This window comes from Parasteatoda tepidariorum, chromosome X1 (genome assembly GCF_043381705.1).
Source record: "Parasteatoda tepidariorum isolate YZ-2023 chromosome X1, CAS_Ptep_4.0, whole genome shotgun sequence".
Taxonomy (NCBI): domain Eukaryota; kingdom Metazoa; phylum Arthropoda; class Arachnida; order Araneae; family Theridiidae; genus Parasteatoda; species Parasteatoda tepidariorum.
Window position 1 is genome coordinate 6627280 of NC_092214.1, and position 16076 is coordinate 6643355.

The 16076-nt window shown below is 30.9% G+C and overlaps 1 protein-coding gene across 1 annotated transcript in view; it reads left to right on the forward strand.

The window, feature by feature from the left end:
• Window positions 1-4811: 4811 nt before the first annotated feature.
• LOC107446429 (Egl_like_exo domain-containing protein) overlaps window positions 4812-16076 on the forward strand; it is a 36067-nt gene continuing 24802 nt past the window's right edge. Inside the window, exons 1-2 of the mRNA XM_016061069.3 lie at window positions 4812-6303; window positions 13320-13400. Coding sequence (XP_015916555.1) covers window positions 5035-6303; window positions 13320-13400 — 1350 coding nt within the window. The 5' untranslated portion in view covers window positions 4812-5034. The remainder of the gene's footprint in view (window positions 6304-13319; window positions 13401-16076) is intronic.

A 16076-nucleotide genomic window follows, 5' to 3' on the forward strand; every position in this document is an offset into this window, starting at 1 on the left:
ATTTATCAACACATAATACAAGAGATTTAAAATTTTAAATTCAATATAGTAAATGTATCTGAACGAGTTGAGCCAAATTTTAAATTCAAAGATCTGTTTATAAAATAAGGAGCAACTTTTAATATTGTATTTCAGGAATTTTCAATATGAGATATGTCATTTCACGTTCATTGAAAATATTAAATCCATAACTTAACTTAAACCTTGAAAAATAGTTCAATTTTAATTCGATTAAAAGATAATTATTATATGATTAAGTAGTAACAGTTAGTGACAAAAGAATTTCGATTACCTTAGTTTAAACATTTCTCCCTTACTTAAAATATGCTTTAAATTTTATCCAGATATAAATTCGTTATCATCGGAATTTTGTCTAATATTGTAAATTCGTAACAAGTTTCAAACTGAACTCTTCTTACATACTTCAGTTATCACAAATCAAGTATTTTTTTGTCTACAAATGTATGGATTAAATTAATTGGTACTTTAATATTCTGCACAACGAAAGTATAAACTGCAATTTTTTGTTTAAAATTTCCACTTTGCAACTCATATTTTAAGTTTGAGGGAAATCTGAAATTATTAAATACAATAAAGCTGTAATTCCTAACTTTTGCTCAGTTTAATTTTTATGCTTATACGTTTCCTTTCATTCGAAATAAATTTGTTAAATTACTACTTTTAAAAATTTTTTTGTAATGTAATGTTTTCTTAAAATAATATGCTTCCTTAATGAGGACAACTTCAGCAGAAGTGAGTTCTCTAATTTGTTGCGAAATGCAGAAATCCGTTAAATTTCTACAGTATATTTTTATCCAATTTTTTTCACATAACTACTCTACAATCCTAAGCCCATATCTAAAATACTTAAAGGAAGTCACCAACTTAAATTCAAGAAATAACCCCTATAGCAAAAGGTGACAATTTTACCCCTATAGCAAAAGGTGACAATTCTGTTATAACACATTTGAATGCTCGCGGAATTCTGAGGATACTGAAACAATCAGAGTTAGTTCAAATATAAAAGAAAATAAAGGTTTTCAGATTTTCCATTGATAAGTATGTTCAGTTTTTGCAATAAAATTTTAAAAGTGGCTCTGTATTAAGCAATTACAAAATTTTAAATATATCCTAAATTTTACTATACTATCAGGTTCCTAATATGATACAGGCAAATATATGTCTGAATAATGCTCTAAAAATGAGATTGGGAAAGACCAATAAGCTGTGGGAAATAAATGTGGTAATAAAAAGTATAGTATTTTAATTTAAGAAAGTGAAGCCAAATGTTTTTAATTTGATCTCTTCTGATTGATTCATTTGCATAGATTGCTATGTTTTTAGAATGCAGTAAAAGCAAATTCTTAAAATAGATACTTTTCGTCTTCGAAGGGAATATACTACACCAGGACGATTGTTATCGAGGATGAGGGTTGTGTTCATCTTGAAGGATGCACGTGCGCTCACATCAAAGACAGCGACTTTTTTTTCCCACTTCACTCATGCTTTGATGAAATCGAAGTAGACCTGACGCATGCTCAAATTTGTGGAATGCTTACCGATAAGAAATATTGGCGATCGCAACACTCGATTACGCCATCTGGGGAGAGACCGGTTTCATGCCTTTAGCCCTTCCCTCTCCTCCTCATTTCAGTTGTATAGGAATGTACTACGATATTTTCCCTTTTCTTAATATTTTTCCTTTTTATTTAATAAAAATAATTTTTAAAATTTCCGTGATACTTTTCTTTGGAACTATGTTTAATGTAGTCTTCAGTTCCATATAGTTTTCCAACTTAAAAGATTTTAATCTACATGAAAATCAAGAGAGAAACTAACACACTTCCTTCCTCTATGACTTTCCACACGCTAATGGGGAAAGCATGTGAAGTGTTTCCATAGGTACAGAATTCTGCTCTTCGCCACCTGCAGCCCATTTCGATCACCAATACAGAACTACCACCATTCCAGACAGTTGTTATTGTTGTTGTTAATTTACGTCGCACTAGAGCTGCACAATGGGCTATTGGCGACGGTCTGGGAAACATCCCGGAGGATGATCCGAAGACATGCCATCACAATTTTGATCCTCTGCGGAGGGGATGGCACCCCCGCTTCGGTAGCCCGACGACCTGCGCGCGAAGTCGAGCACTTTACGGTAGCACAGTTTAACGAGGACCAATACCGCACACCCTCGGTCCCTACGCAGACTGATCCAAGTGGTCACCCACCCGCACACTGACCGTAGCCAGTGATGCTTGACTTCGGTGATCTGCTGGGAACCGTGTCTTAACGATCAGTCCACTGCGGGACCCATTCCAGACAGAGGCAAACTTCTTATAAATAAAAAATGAACTGCTCTATTGGCAATAAATCTATTCAACACTGTTTCTTATTATATAAAAACTTAAATATTCCAATACTTAAATTAAAAAGACTTGAATTTATACCAGCTTAAATAGACTTAACATCATGTTTAAGTCCATTTATTTTATAATCTTCTTAGACATCTAATGTAACGGAAAGACTAACGATTAAAATTGTATAACTCGAAATTTTGCGGATTTTTATCAAATTTAAGCTAAACTGACTTCATGCTTTAATTTGTACTCAAATTGATATTAATTGTAGTTGTTGTTGTAGTTCATTTTACGTCACGCTAGAGCTGCACAATGGGCTATTGGCGACGGTCTGGGAAACATCCCTGAGGATGATCCGAAGACATGCCATCACAATTTTGATCCTTTGCAGAGGGGATGGCACCCCCTCTTCGGTAGCTCGACGACCTGCACGCGAAATCGAGCACTTTACGGTAGAACAGTTTAACGAGGACCAAAACCGCACACGCTCGGTCCCTACACAGTCAGATCCAAGTGGTCACCCACCCGCACACTGACCGCAGCCAGTGATGCTTGACCTCGGTGATCTGCTGGGAACCGTGTCCTAACAATCTGTCCACTACGGGACAATTAATATTAATCTATATTTCATAAAATGTATTGGAAACGTAACCAAATTTTAATGTGTTCTTAACATAGATATTAAAATGCCGAAATTCATGAACAGACTGCATTTAAATAAACCAAATTTCCGAGAATGTATTCAGCACAATAAAGTGTAAAATTTAAAAAAAATTTATTAGATTCGAAAACTTCCTGTAACTTTAAAGTATAATACGAATGGTGAACATTTTTAAAAATTTTGAATCAGTTATTTCACTAAAATGCTACTATTATCTGGCATTCGACGGATGCTTTCTATGTAATACGGGGACATCTTTCTGGAACAGGAAGATAAGCAGGTGTGGATCGGAAGCTTCCAAACGACTGGGGAGTGTGGGGCATGAAGTGGAGGTGGTAGACGGCCGTTCTGCTTTCTCTTCGTGTTTCATACTCATTCAGCCGTTTCGGAACTTTTCGATTTATGTGTGCAAGTTTCTGCTGATGAACAATGTCCTCGTACTGTGTCGAAAGTTTACCGTCAAATCTCAGTGATTGCAGCATTTTCGATTGTAGAATATAAATTTATAAGATTATACAGTAATGCACACTGTTCTACCGTAAAGTGCTCGACCTCGCGTGCAGGTCGTCAGGCTGCCGAAGCGGGGCCCCATCCCCTCTGGACAGGATCAAAATTGTGATGGCATGTCTTCGGATCATCCTCAAGGATGTTTCCCAGACCGTCGCCAATAGCCCATTGTACAGCTCTAGTGCGACGCAAATGAACAAGAACAAGAATGCACACTGCGCGGTAATTTAGTATAATAAAAATAAAATTATGATAACACATAAACATGTAACTACATGCCAGGTGCAAATTTGGCAAATCTTTTAAAATTGTATTCGAATAATAAATGTAATACAGTATATTAGAGTATTAAAAAAATTACATTGTGCTTTATGCATTAATTTTTTTTCAAACTGAAACCTGGTTTTGATTTACAATTTAGATATATTTTAAGAACATCTTCTTTCAATACTTAATTCAGTACTATTATTCATGTAGTTTAGCTTTCCTTTTAAGTAAAGTTGTTGTAATTATTTTTATGTAATTTTGCACATAGTTGTATTAGAACAAAACTGCTAATATTCCATAATGAAGTAGGCTCTGATTCAAAATCAGTTAACTGCTATTAAATTAAAAATAAAGATTAAAACAAACCATGAAAAAGTTTAAGCCAAAATTTTTTAATGACAATCTGAGAAAAAGTTAATATTGAAGCTGTGGAAAAGTTTCATGCTAGTTTCTTTTCAAAAATTGCAGTTGGAAAATTTTGCTTCCAGTTCTTTATTATAAGAGGTTGTATAGAGGCTGTATTTTGAAGTTACAGCATTAAGTGTAATTCTATATTTAGTTTAAACCCAAAAGTTACTGCATTTTATGAATTTAGATTTAAATAAATTTTATTATTAAAGCGGGTTGTTATTTTTAGTGTTTATCACTAAGAAATTTATTCCTCTTTAAATATTGTTCTGATTTATTGTCTTTTGCGTACATAGTGCTGGCTAGATGTTACCGTGTTACTTTAATATTTTCAGAGAGCAAACATTAAATTTTAACACTTAACCTTACTTGGATAAATTTAATAAGCGCATTTCTCTACATTGATATTTTGAAACTGGATTCATACACTGATTCAGTGAGGGAGGACAAGTTTGTCTTCTCCCCCGATAGCGAATTTGAGCGTTGGGATCCGGAATGAGACAAAAAACGGATTTTCTTACTCAGTTGCCTCAATTAGGTCGCTTCGTGTCTTGATCGCTTTACAGTGAGAATAGCCTTGTAAAAATTGGCATCAGTTGCCATGCCTATAAATTTTATTCATTTCCGTTAGCGGTGAATCAACTACACTTGTGGCTGATCTGAATCGGATTTTTTTTATTTATTTATTGACATTCTGATCAGAAAATCTTGTAATTCAAGATGGCTCTCTGATGGTGATGTCATTCAGTTGCGGCCTCGAAGCTGCACCCGCAGAATGTACAATCGATTATGTGCCAAAAACAAAAGAAAATTTTGCATCAGTAATTAATCATGGACAGCAAGGACTACGATCACATTAGGAATATGACTCTCATGTTCTTTTTGGATCGGTTAATTGACAAGGGTCAACCCCGAACATTACACGATTTATCATGTCAATTTGGGACGAAAGGATTTACAAAAGAAATGAGACAAATTGCTGGGGGAAGTCAATCTGGATTACGTAAATTTTTATCTCAATATCCTTCTTTATTTACTATTCTTGATGATCAAGTAAGTGTTACTTGTTATGCAACTGAAAGTGATGTGACCTGTGGTAAAAACAAACGTGATTATGCTCATGAAGCAGTTGAATATTTTAGATCAAAGTTAGAGCAATATGGAAACGCTGAAGTGCCGATCAAAAGTTTACTTGGGCATAGATCTCAGGCTACACCCGAAATAAGGCATATATCAGGCCAACACGGGAAAGAATTTAAGGAATTTTTAATAAAATACAATGATGTTTTTGTAGTTAAAGATGATTATGTTGTTTTAAAAAGTGTTTTAGACAATTTGAACAATGATACTTCTTTATTAATTACTAAAGTTCCAGAAGAGGAACAATTAGACCCTCAATTAACTAACCAATTAACAAATTTTTTTGAAAGTGTTTTGAAACATAGAGGTCCATTACCAGTTAGTCAACTATTTGCACATCTCACTGCATGGTTTCCTAAAGACATGTGGTCCAAGATGGTAAATAACCCACAAGACCTTTTGGCATTCTTAAAAATGAGTTCACAAGTTTTTCATGTTCAGTCTAATGTAGTTTCTGTTGTTGAGCGAAAAACTAACTCATCTATTGTTATGGAGAGCCATACTCAGTCAAGTACTGTAGTTTCTTCTGTTTGCTCTTCTCCATCTAGTGGCAGCAATCGCTATCAGGACAAGCCTCAATCTTTTCAACAGAGGTTGAAAAATCAGATTATGAAGGCTGTCGCTGATAACTCTGTACTTGATTATAAAGATCGTATGATATATAATTCTTCAGCAAACAAAGAACAAGTTGACAATATCATCACTAAAATGATGAAACGAGTTAAAATAGTAACCAAAACTAAAGAATGTAATGCTATTGTTAAATATATTTTGTCACAAAAAGAAAAAATATTTTCTTTTGATGGTGAAGGAGTAAATCTAGGACCTTCAGGTCCTATAACTCTCTTACAGTTTGCTACTTTAGAAGAAAATATATTTTTATTTGATCTTCTTTCTTGTCCTCAGTTGATTGAGGATGGTGGTTTGAAAGATCTTCTAGAATCTGATGATGTATTGAAGGTAAAAAAAAATTGATCTAATAACATTCAAAAAGTCTGATTCAAATTATAATTTTATGGAAAATTATCTAATTGCATAATACTAAACATTCTAAGCAACTTTTTTTAAATTTATTTTATAGTTTTTAGAATTATTTCAGAAGTGTGCCCAGACATTTTTGTATAGATGGGTCAATGTAGTTTTAAGGTTTTCCAGAGCTCATTCTAGGCAAGGTAAACAGGGCGCAGCACCCTGCTGCCCTTTTAGCCAAAAGAACCCACCCTGTTGCCCCTGAAGTAAATTAGTGCCCTGATTTAATAGACTCCATACCCTTTTTGCCCTTTCTTTCCTCAACCCTTCCTTATTTTTTCCTCAAACTCTACAATGGATTCCTTAAACTTTTGTTATTTTCAACTCTTTTATTTAGTTTGTCATTGCTGTCAATACATAGTTTTTATTGACATACACATATATATGTACATGCGATGGCTATTTTTCGCATATACATGCGAAAAATAGCCATCACCCCCCCTTGTTGCACTCGTTTTTGAAAGTTTGCAGTAACTTCCACTATCATTAAATCATAATTATTATCAATCATTTTAATTATTAAATCATAACTACTGACACTTAAAAACATACATTATTTTATTAATATATGCATGCATTTTAAATAAATTACTAAGTTAATTAGCTCATTAACTCGATATATAAGTTAATTTATTAATAAAAATTAGTAATTAATATGATTGCCTTGCTACTTTTAGTTAAGTAAAAAAAAAATTTCTTTTACTAATTGACAATGTTTTTTAATAGAACGTGTATAGCCCATATAAAGAAATTATTGCCTTTTTAGAATAATAATGCCCTTTTTTAAACTTCTGCCTAGAATGAGCTCTGTTTTAGCATTTAAATATGATTTCAATATATGAGATTTTCTGGTGAAAATTAATATAAGTTCGTAATGAAACACCATATTTTATCTCATTATTATTCATACTATATAAAAAACTTTCCTCAATTTCCTTTTTACAATTTTTAGTTATTTTGTATTTTCTATTTAAGCTAATATATTTATGTTTAAATTTTTTTTTTTTTTTTTTAAATAGAGACTGGGTGTCTCNTTTTTTTTTTAAATAGATGTCTTTTTTATCATCCTATGATGCAGAAATTAGAAAATTTTTTTAAAAAAATATTGTGAAAAATAAAAGGTTAATTTTTGAACAAATTTAGTATTTTTTTAAAAGAAAAATTATAATATTGCCATATTTATCCTTATGCAAAAATATTATTTTTCAGTATTAAAAGCATATTTATATTTAAAGGATTAGGTATTCACTTTTGTTGTTCAATGAACTGTGGAGCATCAAAAATTATAAACCTTTTCCTATTATATTGTATTATTTTCTTTTAATAAGTTATAGTAAATTGTATAAAAAATATCAAATATTTATTGATACATGTAATTATTATGTGTACAATGGTTACACCTATAGAATTTTTACCTTTTACCAAAGTTCAAGGTTTTGGACACTTTAAGACTGTTTTATCCAGTTTAGGACAGTTTTACCCAGTTTAGGACAGTTTTATCCAGTTTAAGACAGTAAAACCCACGTGTCCTGTCCAAAACCAGTTTAGGATGTCCAAAACCCCAACCCTGGTTAGTAGTTAGTTTTAAGTAGTTATTATCATATTAAGAATTGAATAATGTTAATAATTTTGATTAGGGCTAAAAAAATTATTTTAACGTAGGGGGTTATTTGTAACATAGCTGGGTTAAAAAAAACACAGAAACAGAGAACATAAATCTAGTCATCGAGGTGTCCATATAAATCAAACATTAATTCTGACACTTGACAAATAATGGATTGTGAATACAACAACTCCATAGAACAGAGATGGGTAAACTACGGCCCGCTAAAGGTTTTATCCGCCCTGTGGATAGAATTTTAACTTGACGATATGTGGCGAATATAAACTATAAACATACATCCATTTTCTTGTCTACTTTGTTTAGAGCAATTTTTTTTCTTTTTTTACAAAGTACTGATGACCTCTTTACTTTCTCTATTTCCGTTCTACAAAACATAAATTGATGGAAATTGCTAACACCAACAGCTTCAATTGGTAAAATGTTGAAAGCAGAAGTTCTTTACAGAATAGTCGTAGATTGGCGCCAATTAGCGTTTGTCTTTCTCAAGGGGCAGACATACAGAATCTAGTATAGGTGAATTGTACTTCACAAGTGGCAGACTGTTGATTTTAAGCTCCAATGAGTGGATTTTTCTGGTGGCGCGAGTTCTAACATTATTTATTGCGTATGGAAAGATTGCACACATATAATATTATTGTAAATAATGGTGAAATTGTTAAATGTATAAAATAGCTAGTGCTTGTTTGAGTTTTTAAACTGCAAAATGGCTACTAAAAAATGCGAAGTTGATTCAGAGTGCTGTGGGTTCAATGATGAATGAACTTGGAAATATTTTATTACAGTTGTAAAAAATAAACCAGTGTGTCTTATCTGCAATGAAGCTGTAGCAGTTTTTAAAGAATATAACATTAACCAACATTTTACAGCCAAGCTCAAGAATGCCAACTACGAAGCAATGTTTGAATGTGAAAGAAGACAAAATGCAGAAAGTTGAAGAATTATCAGGCCGACAAACTTTTTTCAAGAAGATAAACAGTGTCCAAGAAGCAGCTACACATGCAAGTTACATTTTAGCATACAATATTGCTAAAAATAATAAATCTCTCGGTGATGGAGAGTTTGTTAAACAATGTATGCTCCAAGTTTGTGATGTTTTATGTCCAGACATAAAAAATAATTTTGAGACTGTAAGCTTATTGCGAAAAACAGTAACTTCTAGAATCGAAGCCATCAATAAAAATTTTAAATCACTGAGTCAAAAATTGTACAATTTAAATTTTACTCAATAGCTATGGATGAAAGCACTGATATAAGTGATACTGCTTAATTAGTGTTATTTATAAGAGGTGTAGTTGAAAACTTTGAAATTACCAAGGAACTGGCGTGCATGCATTCTTTAAAAGGAACTACAATGGAATGGATATTTTTGTGACTTTCAGGAAGGACTTTTGACTTTGAAAGTGCCCATGACAAAAATATTTAATTATACGACTGATGGTTCACTAAATATGACAGGAAAAAAAATCTGGATTCCTTGGACTCTTTAATCAAAACTATCCAGGGAATAATGTTATTTTTCTACATTGTGTTATATATCAAGATGTTCTGTGTAAATCAGCATTGAATATGAAAGCTATGCTTCATGCAGCAGTAAAGCTTGTTAATATTATTCGATCTCATGGGCTTACTCACAGGCAATTCCAAGATTTTCTTCAGTTCGTGCAATCTGAATACTCTGATGTACTGTATCATACGAAAGTAAGGTGGTTTAGTGCACGATGTGTTTTCGAGTGTAGTGCAGGTTGAGTTCGGCAGTTGAAAGACAGCATTGTGTCATTCTTCCATGAGAAACAGTGTTTAGCAGAGTGCGAAATGTTAGAAGATACAGAATGGCTTTCAGACTTTGCATTTTTTATAGATCTTCTTTGTCATATGAACAACTTGAATGTTGAGATGCAAGGGAAAAATCAATGATAAATGGGCCTATCTCAAAGCTTTTAAATTGAAGCTTAATCTGTTTGCTGGGCAGCTGGCTGAGAACGACTTGTCTCATTTCTCGAGGTTAAATTCAATACCCTCAGTAAATAAGGAAAAGCTTCAGAAATTATGAAGATTGTTTGAAAAAACTTCATTTTGAGTTTGAATGCAGATTTCAAGATTTCAGTGCCATTCAAACAGAATTAGATCTTTTTATCATTCCTTTCAACATAAATTGTGAAACAGTGAGGTAGGATTTGCAGCTTGAATTAATTGAGTTGCAATCTAACAATCATCTGAAGCAGTTGTTTCTAAATATGCCGAACTTTGAATTTTACAAATCGTTACCAAAAGCTAGTTTCCCAAATTTAATATCTCATGTCCAGAAAATCAGTGCTATGTTTGCTTCATCTTATATATGTGAGCAAGTGTTTTCAACTATGAACCTTAGAAAAATCATTTCAGAAGTAGACTAACAGACATGCATTTAGCCTTGCTCCTTAAAATAAGTATATCTCTCTTCGAACCACAATATCTGAAACTTTTAAAAACAAAATCTTAATTTCATTCATCTCATTAAATATTTAAATTAAAACTAGTATATATATTTTTTTAGAAGCTTTTATTCAACCTACCAAACATTCCCTTCCCTGATTTTTTGCGTTTACCAAAAAAGTTTGCACATCCCTGCCCTAGAGCGTGGTGCCTTGCTGGTAGATATTGCTGCTTTCTTTTGCTTTATGTTTCACTGGAGGTTTACCTACAAGGAGGTATTGTTATATTTCCTTTTAAGTGATGGGGAGTTGGGGAGGTATTAGGGGTAGTAAACCTAGTAATTGGAGACCTAGAAAATTATGTTTGTCTAAAAGTGTCTATTTAGTATCATATGACTAACTTGAATATCTGTGTCAATTGGAGAAACATTTTCATTTCTCTAGCGCTATATCTGAAATTATGTTTATACATAAAATTCATTATCTATTCTTTTTTTATATTGCAAATATTATAATTTTTAAAGTTTCAACAAATATCAAAGTAAATAGTTATTGTAGATTATTTACTTATTTTTATTTCATTACAATTATTCCAAAAACAATTTATGGCATTAAACTTCTTAATTAACTCCTTGCAAACAGACAATTCTTGTTAGCAGGCACTTTCTTCGGCCCCAAGAGTGTCCACTAAATCAAGGCTTTATTGTATTGTTAACTGTATTAATTTGATTTGTTTAAATGTTAACTATTCTTTTGATACCTATTGCTAAACAATTGTATTGGTAATTTTAAATTTCTCTCATTTCATCCCGTTTCTTTCAGGGACCAGAAAAAAAATGATGAAATGCCAACCCTGATCGTACTTAATCTAAAAAATCCCTAAATTATGGTTTAAAATAATTAAAATCAATATTTAGATTGATAACAATTAACAGCTCACAGTTATTACCTGTAATATAAACTTGTGGGGAGAGTAGATATCGACAATGTCAATCTTCATCTATAAAAAGGTACCCCACCTTAGAATCAGTTAACATTTTTTATATATACTAGTGAATTGGAATTACATTTTGTAGTGGTAGATACACTACAGTACTCCCCCACCAGAATTATAGCTGTGATAGAATTTGATGAACGGATACCACTAGTTGATTCACTGCTGTTTTGTGAGAAGCCAGGAGGGCTGTATTAAGATCACCATACTTTTTAAGTGCTGATCCTGAGAGCTGTATTAAGTTCACGGTCACTTCTGTGTTTGCCTTTAGCCATCGAGTGAATACGTTGTACTTTATGTGTGATCAAGACTGAGTAGCTACAGCGCAAAGAGATGGATAATGTCGCAGTCACAAGTAGCAAGTCAACTGTTCAATGTGGACCATTCAATGAAGTAGGCGTGTTCTGATTGAAATGGGTGTTACTGTCAAGATAGGCATGTTCATATTGAGGTGGGAGTTTCTGTCATGGTGGGCATGTTCACATCATGTCCGAAGGTCCAATTTGGGGAGAGTAGTAGATATCGACAATGTAAACCTTCATCTATGAAAAGGTACCCCACCATAGAACCGAGTTAGCATGTCTTATATGTTAGTGAATTGGAATTACATTTTTGTAGTGGTAGATACACTACAAACTGAATAGTTATAGCAAATTATATATTGATCTTTATAGGGCTGATTGTGCTCCGGAAAAATTCGGATTTCCGGATTTTTCACTAACAGTGATCCGGAAGTATCAGGAAATCAAAGGTCCAGACTTTTCAAAAAATTATTGATCACAAAATTTCTGGAAATCAAGTTTTCAACGGTTTATTTTTTTTATCAGTAAATAGTTATTATAATCATAAACTCAAAAAAGAAAGACATATTTGTAAATTTTAGTTACTTCTCCAGGTCATCATAGGTATGTGTAAATGGTATAGGTATGCGTAACTCAAGAAATTTTCCGGAATTTTGACTTGGGCTCACAATCACCCCTGTCTTTAAGTATTAATAGTACCATGTTTTTAGAAAAACTAGTTAGTAATAGTTTAAATAATTTTGGTAATATTTTTTATACATGGTATGTAATATAAGTCATAATTATAGTAGTAGTTATAATGCAAGTATTGTGCACAATTTAACTTTTAGTAAAATGTCCTCAATGATAAAAATGAATTTGCCCAAGTTTTTTATGTCAGATTTTGGCAGTTGATAGTTCTTGACACGATTTAAATTTTTTTTTCTCCTTTAATCATACCAGAAAAACTTAGTAGGGAAAAACTTAGTAGTAAAAAACTTAGATTGTGTTTATTAACAGAAATTTAATTGCTTATATCAATTAATTAAGCACTTAAAAATTTCAAGAATGCAAAATTAGTCAATATGAAATCGGAAACAATTATGTATCAAAATATTGCATTATTAAAGTGGCAATGCATCACAATGCAAAAATCTTAACATCGCTTAGTATTAGCTGTGAGATAATTTTTTTTATTCATATATTCTGGCATCATCAATAATCAAAAGAAGTGTGCTGTTTTGGTTAATTATTTATGATAGATATTTAAATTATACTAAACCTACACATATATACTTAAAATTATTGTAACTGTAACAAAAAAAAATAATCAAATAAGGAATTGTTTAAAAAAAGCATGATAAAATTTTACTACAAATTAATTACTATTCTCTCTATATAATAAACCATTAAAGTTGCGAATCACTTACTAAACATGGACACTATTAAAATTTCAAACATATATTATGTTCATTTTGCTAAATATTGGGCAATTGAGGTAGAATAGTGAATGAATTTAGTACAATCTGATTAACTAAGTCTTTATTGTTTGATTATCACTAATATTTTAAATTCATAATTAATTTAAAATGCAGAATTTTCAAAATTGTTTTTATTTTAATTTCTGTGTATTTCAGGTGGCACATGATTGTAGAAATGACAGTGGTGCTCTATATCATCAATTTGGAGTAGTATTGACTAACGTTTTTGATACACAGGTATGTTTTTATTACATATTATATTCAGTGTATCTACACACCTAGAAAGTCTTGAAAAATCATGGAAAGTCATAGATTTCAATACTGAACAAAATTTGTCATAATTTGAACAATTTTTTAAAAAAAATTAATGGAAAGTCATGGATTTAGGTCGCTGAAAACTTTAAACTTTAAAATGGAATCCCTCCCCTAATTTCACAGTGTTCCGAATATCTGAATTTGTAACAAAATCCCTACTCACAGTCATATTTTATTAAAATATAAAATGTTTTTATCTCATTCTTTAAAAATTATGGCGTTCTTTCAAAAAATGAAAAAAAGAACATTTCTAGAGTGAAATATCTTTTAAACTTCTTTGATTTCAAAATTTTATTTATTTATTTTTTATTTTATCAATTTAAAATTCTAGCTGAAGTAAGTCAGTCATTAGCAAATTTTTTTATATTTCTAAATGAAAATAGAAAAATCTGGAGTATTTCTTTCCTTCCCGATGAACAAGAAAAGTATCTTTAGAATATAATTCTGCAGAAAAAAAGAAAAAAAATCTTTTGGCTTTTGTATTTTTTTCCAACTATTTTATTGCTTCAACTCTTTCTTTACTCTGTTTTTTAAATTTAAAATCTATAAATAAGAAGATGCAGAATATAAAAGTTTTGGTTAAACCTATCATTTCAATTAATGTTATTATAATGCTTTTTTAAATTTGTTGTTGTGTTTTTGTCGGAGCAAATATTAACTTCGTTAAGTCATGAAAAATTCTTGGAATTAGTCATGAAAAGTCATGGATTTAAAAATCTGAAATGTAGCAGTTACCCTGTATATTGCTAATTGTTTGTGATAATCATAAGTGATTTTTATAATAATTTTTTTTAAAAGGTAGATTAAAATAAATAAAAATTAAATTCTAAGCTTGAACATTTTTTTGAATGTATTTTACTTTTAGAGTGATGAACAATTTTACTAATTTATATAATTTTAATATTTTTCATTCTAGAAATTTTTTTATCATAACTTAGGCTAAAAAACTACGTTATCTTGCTACCGAATTATACTCTGTGTGTGTATTATGTAATTTTACTTAAGAGGTTTTTATTATGTCATCTTACTTAGGATAAGGATTATTGAAAACAAATTATCCAGAATCCATTTGACCATTATATTCAGAATATTTAGCTTTTTATGTTTTCTTGATCACTAAAGAATAGCAGTTATTTATTTACATGACTGATTTTTTAGAGTAGATAATATGTTTCAAAATAACAAAAACAGTAATAAAATACTTTTGTACCAGATAAAATACTTTTGTACCAAAAACAGTAATAAAATACCAAATGTTAATTTAAAAAAAAAATGCTTATAATTCTAAAATCATGAATTTAACTCCTGACAGATGAAAGAAAAGTGTCAACTCCAGAATAATCATGCCACCCTTTACTTTTGAATATTTTAAATGCCTGGAAGTAAATATTTAAAAAAAAAATTAGTTCAGAATCTATTAATTTATATGTGAGTGATACCTTTCCCAAAACATGCAGTATAAATATTTGTTACCTATTTCTTCAATTTCTTCATCCATGAATAATTATTTGAGCATTCTAGAATAATTTTTTTACAAGCAGTATGATTGTCAAGGAGTTGTGTATGGAACTTTTACAAACAAAAATAAGATATTCACCTGAGATTATTATTTTTTTGAATTTTAAAAAAAAAACAAACAAATTGGAACTTTGTATGTGCTATGTTTCTAATAATCTAATGCATGTTTCATGTTTCTAATAATCTAATGCATACTCAAGAATATTGAAGAGTGAGGTAAATCAGTACCTTACATCAGTATGCCATACTTGACCCATCTCTGATAATGTTCTTTGCAATCCTGTAATCAAACATGATATCATTTTGAACAGATGTTTCCTCTTGTTGTTTTTTCTGCCAATAAGTAGCAATTTTGATGAGGTAGATAATTCAGCTTTCTTTGAAAAAGAATTCTTATGAAAAGTTCTTGGTGTAACTTGAAAAGTTATAGACTGGAAAGCATAGTTTATGACTGGTGAAAGGCTTTCAGAACTGTGCCACACACTGCTAAAATAATGTCTATTTGTTCATTCTGTAATACAATAGCTTTATTATGACCAACTAATTGAAAAATTTATATACAATTGTCTCTGAAAATTTTAAACATAAATTTAAAGTGAGACAGGCTTTGGAGTATACTCGGTATGGTAAACAGAAAAAAAGAGATGCCAAAGATGACTCTTGGCTTTAAGATATTTGAAAGAGTTATCAAAGATATTGCTAAAGAATGAAGCACTTCGCTGTAAATCTAGTGGGGTGGAGAAGCATAATTAAAGTCTTATGCTCTTTTAAGGATTGAAGAGATTGAAAAAAGAAAACTGCATGAATAATGAAATTTCTTTAAAAATTTTAATATGCCATATTTAATGCATAACTTTTTATATGAAACATATAATTGTAACATAAAAGTAGTATGAAACAGTGTTATTTGACAGTTATATGAGTATAAATATTTAACATCAACTATTCAATTACTATTTTATGTTTGAATTTGTCACACAATAATGATTTTGTTGCATTTTGTGTAAAATATAATGTGACACCACTATAAGAAATGCTAGTATGAACCTTAGTTTTGCTACTAGTATTTTTTAGCACTAG